Source organism: Microtus ochrogaster, unplaced genomic scaffold (genome assembly GCF_000317375.1).
Source record: "Microtus ochrogaster isolate Prairie Vole_2 unplaced genomic scaffold, MicOch1.0 UNK5, whole genome shotgun sequence".
Taxonomy (NCBI): domain Eukaryota; kingdom Metazoa; phylum Chordata; class Mammalia; order Rodentia; family Cricetidae; genus Microtus; species Microtus ochrogaster.
The window spans coordinates 4,249,396-4,258,497 of NW_004949103.1; the positions used below are offsets into that span (position 1 = coordinate 4,249,396).

Sequence of the window (9,102 nt, forward strand, 5' to 3'; positions counted from 1 at the left end):
TTCATTGCCTCCTGTGTGGTGATGGCTGAGTAGCTCTGTTCATTGCCTCCTGTGTGGTGATGGCTGAGTAGCTCTGTTCATTGCCTCCTGTGTGGGGATGGCTGAGTAGCTCTGTCCATTGCCTCCTGTTTGGGGATGGCTGACTAGCTCTGTTCATTGCCTCCTGTTCGGGGATGGCTGACTAACTCTGTTCATTTCAACCCTGTGTGTGATTTTACAGGTGAGGTGCCTAAGGGCAGACCCTGGGCTGGGCATCAGTTAGGAAGCCGGCTCATGGAATCTATGCGTGGAATGGAACTTCACTTGGGGTGGATACTTGGCCTTACAATCAACCCTCTTCACATCCCTGTTCCAGCTCCCGGGGATGCTGCTAGCCACAGTCACAGTGCTTCTGCAAACACATCCTTTATGCCATTAGCTGGTTATTAATGTGGTCCAGATTTTTGTTTCAGAGAGGAAAATTTCTTTCCACAATACAGTAGAATGTTGAATTATGCTAAAAATATAAGGCAATTTTGGCAAAATACTACTTTTTGGAGAAGGTTCTTGAGATTAAAGAAAAAAGTCTCAGCTTTTCCCCCCTCTTTTTCTACTGCTCTGAATCAGAACCATGAGGGGGTAATTGCTTCCCAGAGCAAAGAAAAGAGAACGTATACTTTGGGGGTTTGGACTCTGGCTCCCACAGAGTGGACCTATGGGATATTATGTAGTGGTGTGGCTGGGTAGGTTCAGAGGAGGGGCATCACCTAACTCACTGGGCCACAAAAGCCCAGTGTGCTCTGGAGGTGGTGAAATTATGACCTGAAGAAATTCTGGGTTAGATTTAGAAGTAGCTATTCAACTAATTTATCAAAAGCAGAAAAGGTGCTCTGAGTTGGAATGACTCATTTTAGCCATAATAGTCTATACATTTGCAAAGAAGAGGACAGAAATATGTGTCCATACTTAGGAGGTGCCTATCCATCCTTCATGCTGGCTTCAATCCTGCCTTCCACAGCTACAAAAACATCTATCAAAGCATATTCTGCTGCGTGTGTGGAAGCGGCTCTCAGCGGAGCTCCCTGCATCCTGGGACACATGTCACTCACTCTTCGGTGTCTCAGGAATTCATCCTAGCATCTGATGTAGACTGTTCCTTCTAGAAGATTCCGATGTTTTCTGCGTTTGGCCACTGGAGCTCTGAAGGTGTTGGTATTCTCCCCGCATCTCCCTGTCCCTTTCTCCCTCCCTCTCCTCCTCCCTCCCCTCTGTCTCTCTTTCTATGACATTAGAACAGATAACAGCTTTTCAGTAGTCATAGTGACACCAAGCTTTGTGGCAGTTCCCATGCAGACACCGTGCAGGGTGTCTCTTAAGAGCCCTGTTGCAAAATACAGGCACCCCTGTTGTTCCAAAGACAAGACAATGACAATCATCAGGAGATGTTGAGATTATTCTGCCTCCCACCTCAATGCCGAGTGGCATGGCTGAAATTCAAGATCACCAATTTGGGCTCAAAATCTGCCCAATTAATCCAGTTTTTTTTGTTTGTTTGTTTTGCCTACACACTGCCTGACAAATAAGATCAAGAACGGCAACTACCAGCAAATACAGTGTTGATAGTGTTGTGGGCTCTGTCTTAGGTTGGGAACCCAAGGTACAGGCGGGGCTTGAGGCAAGAAGATTGTTTGAGACACTACGGGGGTGGCATGGTCACCGATAACTGTCCCAGGTTGCTTGGGACTGACCAATGTTTTAAGCTTTGGGATGTCTGGGAGAGTTTTGAGAAACATCCTAGGGCACATTGGTCACCATAGAAAGGACAGGTGTTGTACAGTGAATTTATTCTCCCAAAGACACACTGCCGTCTTAGGCCCTGATTCCTGTGAATGTGGCATCACCAGAGAACAGTCTTTTCAGCTTTTAAACAGGTACTGTGAAATCAAGCTAGACGCGCTTCCAATCTGCTCAGTGGTTTCCAAACAAGAAAACATACACACACACAGATACACATACATATATACATACATATATACACATACAGACACAAACACATACACAGACACACACACATATACAGACACGTACACACAAGGACACACATACATATTGTATAATATACTCACAGAGACATATACACAGACACATACTCAGACATACAAACACAGACACATACACAGACACACAGAGACACACATACATATACACACATGCACATAAATACCCACACAGCCAGACACAGACACATACACAGATACACACACACATACACCAGACACACACATACACACAGGAATAAAAACAGAAATAAATACATATGCACAAAGAGAAACACACAGACACATACACACGCAGACACATACACACAAACACATGCACACATTCACAGATACACACATGGACACACATACAGACACAGAGAGACATACACAGATACACAGACACACACATGATACTCATATATACAGCCACACACATACACATAGGCACACATACATGGACACACATACATAAACACAGAGACACACAGATATGTACACACATGCAGACACATACACATACAGACACATGTACACAGATACACACACAGACACACATACAGAGAACACACACATACAGACATACAGACAGACACAGATACACACACATACACACATACACAGGATACACACATACAAACAGACATACAGACAGACAGATACACACACAGATACACATACACAGAATACACACATACAAACAGACATACAGATAGACACATGTCCACAGATACACACAGACACACATACACAGGATACACACATACAAACAAATATACAGACAGACACATGTACACAGATACACACACAGATAGATATACACACATACAGACATACGGACACACACATATATACACATGCATACATAGACACATATGTACATACACAGAGACACACAAACACACACATACACACACTTACACATATTTACTCACAGATACACACACACATATACATATACACAGACATAGATGTACACACACACACACACACACACACACACACGGCACTTGGTGTAACCATGGGGATCAGAGCTGAAGCTGGGATGCTATAAGCCAAGTACCATTCCACCAATATGCAACAGGCTCTGTCTACATAGCCTCTAGATGGAGTCACATCAGGCCTAGCGGCTCAGGCCTGACATCTTGGCTCCTTGGGAGTGAGGCAGAAGATTTAGAATGAGTTCAAGGCCAATCTTGTGAGAGACCCTATCTCAAACAAAGATGGTGCCCAAGGCAGAAGAGGGTTGATCTGTCTCTGGCCTCTGTACATATGGACACTAGACGCACGCACACAGAGCACACAACACAATGCAATGCACTTATGTGCACATGCACCTGCACATATACAGACCCCCATTTTATATTTGGAAGGAAGGAAGGAAGTCATTAGTGCGGGTCACTTCTGTTCATCAGATATTCACAGTTTCCACAGCAAAGCTGAATCATTTATAATTTGAATTCCCGAAGAACTTCACAGGAACAAAGGAAGAGGAGGAGGAACAGAAGCAGGAGGAAGAAATAAATGTCAGTCAGTGCCTGTTCCCTCTGGTCTAGTGTCTTCCGGGCCCACTCACACTCTTGGGTGGTAGCTGAGTAATGAACCCTGCAGGGCTGTGTTAGGCTTCCTGAGACAGCCTCCATAAAACATTGGCTGTGGGATCCTGCAACAGGACAGCCAATGAAATGCCGGTATGCTCAAGGCAGCATCCCTGGTATGTGGGGCTCTAGGGCTTCCGTCTCAGTCAGCAGTGATGCTCAGGCTGAGGGTGATTTCCACTGGCTTTTTTAGTTTTCCCTTTCACCCTCTCCTATTCCACTCCAACCTCAAGCACATAGGACTCAATTAACCATATCCCTCATTTTTTTCTTCTAATTTGTGTGTGCAAGTGCACACACATACAGATGCTATGTGGAAGCGAGAGAGCCGCCTGACTGTCTCCCCTCTCACGGCTGCAGTGTTGGGATTACTAAAGATGCTCTATGGTGTTCAACTTTACCTGGGTGCTGGGAATTGGGGTCTCGATTTAGGTTCTCATTGCTGTGTGGTAAATTTCTTACCCACTGAGCAATCTCCTCAGCTTGCAATACACCCCACTTCTTGATGCACTACCCTTCTGGTCCATGCTGAGACCCCTTCTTGTCTGTGTTTATTTCTCTCATTTTTTAGTCTTGATCACTGTTCTCATTTCTTTTGTTCTACAATGTTCTCCTAATGCTGGGCAAAGTTATGTGTATGTCTTTGATAAATAGCCCCAAATCTACTTATTTTCTGACATGTCATCTTTTTATCTATGAAATATCTAGCTCTATATCTCTCTATCCATCCACTCATATCTATGTTTGTTTCTATGCCACTCATGAGTGTTTTCATTTTCTTGTTTATTTGTGTGTGTGTGTGTGTGTGTGTGTGTGTGTGTGTGTGTGTGCTTTTAAATAAAATTTTGTGTAGTACAGGCTGATCTTGAACTCTTTCTGTAGCCTGAGCTGGTTCTTGTGTCTCCATTGCTTACTTGCAGAAGTTATGAGTTTCCAAGTTTGGCACAACCTATGTGACCTATGAAATACCTTTACTATGTATAGGAAGGAAGTGGAGACTTGATCATTTTGAAACCTCTGTGCTGTAGAGCCCATGTCACAACCATGCCTGTCCTGTGGGAAACAAGCTGATCACTAGGTAGCACTTCTGCTAATTGGGGTCATCCAGAAAGGACTGAGAAGCAGCTGAATTTGAAGGCAAGGCTTCTGCAGGGAGGGAGCTCTGGTCAGAAGCGGCCAGCTGGAGCCACTATCTTACAGATAAGGCCTTTATTGCTTGATGAGGCCTCATTTCTATTATGCAAATCATCCCACTGAACCAGCACTTGGAAGAACAGGCTGCTGAGGGTCAATGGCTGACTGCTTTCATAGAAGCGAGTGGAGACCCAGGGGTCTGGGGGCAAAGTGCCTGTTGCCACTCTGGCTCTCTCTCAGCTAGGGGAGAGCACCTCCACGCAGGTCCTGTTGCCTCAGGACCCTCACCTTGTCCTTGCAGGTACTTCCCTTCCCTCTCTACTTGCCCCAGGCCTTACCGCAGGATCCCCAGTAAACCACAGACTGTCAGCCACCAGGTCTCTGCTCACAGTCTCTCATTGCAATCCTGTCTCTGAGTATCTAAAAGGAGCTCTTCCAGACACACCCACTGATTGCCATCCTTCACGGGTTACCAGATGTTGGGGGGAGCTCAGTCTTGGTAATGTGCTCAGATAATTTGCACTGTTTTGACACATGCTGGTAATCCCACCCCCTCCACATTACATCAGAACCTGGGGTGGGTGCTTCTCCAGCAGCCACCAGACACCCTAAACTCCTAGATGAATCTCATGGCCTTCAGGATTGAATCCCATTGGTCTATTGGAGAAAGTGAGGATTCCTCAGTAGGACACTTAAGGCCCAGCAGAATCTATCCACAATACACCGAGAACAGAAAGTGGTGACGTGGAGATGTGTATGCCATGACTATTGTTGGGTGCTGAGTTAGAGAGTGTGTCTTCCACGGCTAGCATGTCCATTCTCATCATCTCCTGGGTGACGACTGGCCAGGTCCACCCAGAACTGGACTCAGATGACTTCTCCTAGGGGATGTGTGCTTCTCCGGGGAGGAGAGTTTCCAATCACATAGCCAGTCCCTGCTTCTAAAACCCATCTCACTTCCATGAACAGCTGTATAATGGCCTTCAATGATCCAGGGCCAGGTTGTAAATGCTGCCCTTTAAAAAAAAATCAAGGGGTGGGATTTTGTGTACGTGTTGAAGTTCTGGTTTTGAAAGGGAGGTTCTGGACCACCTGGGTGGGCTCTGTATGTCATTGTCCTCAAATGGGAGAGATGGAGATACAACAACACACACGATGAGAGCCATAGGACATCAGTCACTTTGTCTCACTGGTGAGGATAAAGAACTTGGGTTCAGGTTCTGTCTCTGACAGGCTGAGCGGGGGTGACATCAAGAGTCTCTCAGAAGGGCTGTTGGAGGCTGTACCTCCTGGAGCTGACAGGGTGGAGCATTTGTGGGCATACAGCAAATGCTCAATAGATGTTTACATGAATGTACCCATGGACGCGTCTCCCTCCTGGCCTGGAGGAAAAGCATTAGGGCTGTAGTGTGTATAAGATCTACTTTGCTCATAAGTGGTTTGTATACATAAAGCAAAGAAAACCACAGTCTCAGAGAACTTAGACAACAAGGAGGACCCTACGAGGGACATACATAGATCTAATCTACATGGGAAGTAGAAAAAGACAAAATCTCCTGAGTAAATTGGGAGCATGGGGACCTTGGGAGAGGGTTGAAGGGGAGGGGAGAGGCAGGGAGGGGGGCAGAGAAAAATGTAGAGCTCAATAAAAATCAATTAAAAAAATAGAAATAAAAGAAGATCTACTTTGCTTGCCCCTGGGTGTGTAGAAGACAGGTCTGCTTCACGTACTCAGAGAGTGTACCCTGAGCCTGGGAAGGCTCAGCTGTGAAGGAGTGGGAGAGAGCCAGCCGGCAACCTGAAGTTCATTTTCTCCATGAAATGGATGTTTTACTGACCGCAGGCTCTGCCTGCTAGCTTTTAACCAAACAGGAAAATCACACCGAAGGTATAGGGTCAATTGAAAAACCAGCTTGTTGTGTCCTGGCCGCAGCTGAAAAGGGGGCCCCAAGGAAGAGGGTGCTAAGCATAGGTCTCTGTGTCCTCGGTGGCCCGTGGAAGGACCTGTAGCACTGTGAGATGGGAAGCCATTGTTTAAATGCAGCCGAAGGTGACCTGGAGGCTGGATGGGGCACCTGCCTTCCAGCTGCTGGGTTGAGGAGGCAGCGGCACATGACAGACCAGAGTAAAGACAAGCGGGTAGGGGAGCTGGACTTGGTGGGCCCTGGAGCCTGGAATAACCACCTCTTCCCTGGCCTCAGTGGACTTGTCTGTAGCTGAAGGCCGTGGGGGAGGACCTGGAGGCTATGGAGTAGAGTTTACAGCTGTGAGAGAAGCAGCTGTCCCACAGGTCTACAGCTGTGCCGTGGCTGGGCGTGGTGGGCGGGTGACAGGGCTTTCTCGCTGGCACTAGGGTCACTGGGACATGCTGGGCTGGCACCGAGCAGTGTTTGGAATAGTGGGCCAGGGAGGATGATGGGATTGAAATGCCCTTTGGGGAGAGATGACAGGTGTGTGGTTGGGGGTATGTGATGTAGTCTTGCCCTCTCCAGGTTGATACACCTGTGTCATGGGCCTCAGGGAGCCCTGGGTGTTGGTGTTCCAGTTGGATGCTGCTGGGCTCTGTCTCTGTGCACAACCTTTGCAAAGTCCTTATCTTTTATGCTCTGACCTACGGATAACTTCGTGAGCTCACTCGCTACTCAGCCACCTCCTGCCTCACCCTGCTGCAGCTGTATCGGCCCCTATATTGCTTCCCATCTAGGGCAAGCATGAACCAGCCTATTTGCACTGCTGTTAGGCTAACCTGGACTTTATACTTCCCAGACTCCCCTGCTCCATATCTTTCTCATGTCTCTACTCCAGTACCACTTCCTTTGAGACATCTTTGAGGAGCACTATACCCCCAACAGCCCACGTGCTACAGAAGCACGGCTCCAGCAGCCCATAAGCTTCAGAACCCTGTCTCTAACAGTCCACAGGCTGGGGCTCACTCATTTTTGTTTCCCCAAACACTGCAAACCCTAGTGAATTTGCATCTGCTTCTGAAATGTGTTGGCATTTTCCTACCAATCACTGTCTTCTTTGGGATGCTCAGAGTGTATGTAGGACACACAGTGCAACATTTCTGAGGTTTGTCTGACACAGTGGTGAGCACACAGCAAGAGTGGCCTATACGTCATAGGGTCAAGCAATAGGTGACCCATTCTTCAGGAGGCAGCCCATAGCATCTGGGACCAGCTCCTAGAAGGGACAGAGGGAGGAGGGACAGGAGAGAGGAGAGACAGAGATGAAAAAGGGACAGAATGGGGAAAGGGATGGGAGGGAGGGACAGGAGAAAGGAGGGGGTAGAAGAGGAGAAAGGTGGGATAGGGAGGAAAGAGGGACAAGAGGAAGGAGGGATAGGAGGGTAGGACAGGAGGGAGAGAAGAGGATCGTCATCAAAGTACATATCCTTCCTTCCTCAGGACCATAGTATGAGTTAAGACAAAGAGACAGGAGAGGGGGGGTGGGGAGGGAGATGAAGAGAGAGACACCCATCAGAAAACAACCAGACAAATTTCACCATGTCTCAGAGTCCCCAGGCAGTGTGAAGGCTGGAGGCCCCTGGTCAGGCATACCTGCATGAAGGGGAAAAGGAGCCCCACAGCGAAGTTGGAGAGCCAGTTGACTGTGCCTGCGATAATGAAGGCTGCTGGCCGCTCTGACTGCTGGAAGAACTCGCCGGTCAGGATGAACGGGATCCCACCTGTGAGGACACAGGAACAAAGCCTTCAGGAGACCTCACCCACCACATGGCCTCCATCACTAGGTGCTGGACTGCCATGAAGTAACGGTGCTGTCTCAGCAGGAGCAGCTGTACCTGCATGAGGGAGAGTTGGAACCTTAGCAGCCCTCAGCCCCAGAGACACAAACAGTTCCCTGACCCAGTTCATGGAAGACTGGGGGACAGGCTGAGATCCAGCACAAACCCCATGCTGCATGGACACGAGTGATTAAGGCAACAGACATCGATGAGATACCGATGCAGCTCCATCTAGGGTGGAATGGATTGTCTTCCTATCAACCTTTCTAGGGCTAAGATACATTTAATGCACAAGGGCTCCCTGCTTTTGGTTTAACCTCATCACCCTCCATGTGCTTACAGCATTTGCATTAGCCTGACTTTAGACTCGGACTCCAAACTAGAAAACTTAAGGTTTGGTTATGAAGTGTTGCCCAAAGGCTCATAGTTGGTTTGGCCCTAGCCGGTGGGTGTAATCATGAGATGTGACTGGTTCATTGTAGACGTAAGTCACAAACGATGCCACAGCAGTTTGGAATTATAATTAACAGGGTAGTATTTATTTAAAGGGGAAAAAAACTTACAGATCACCGTCAGCCCTCTGTACGACCAGGAAGGGAGTCTAGCC

At 47.6% G+C, this 9,102-nt stretch overlaps 1 protein-coding gene across 1 annotated transcript in view; it reads right to left on the reverse strand.

Annotated features, from left to right (window-relative positions):
• The window catches only part of Slc2a9 (solute carrier family 2 member 9), a 127,276-nt gene that overhangs the window by 5,230 nt on the left and 112,944 nt on the right, over positions 1-9,102 (reverse strand). The window contains exon 11 of the mRNA XM_005366032.2: positions 8,311-8,438. Coding sequence (XP_005366089.1) covers positions 8,311-8,438 — 128 coding nt within the window. The remainder of the gene's footprint in view (positions 1-8,310; positions 8,439-9,102) is intronic.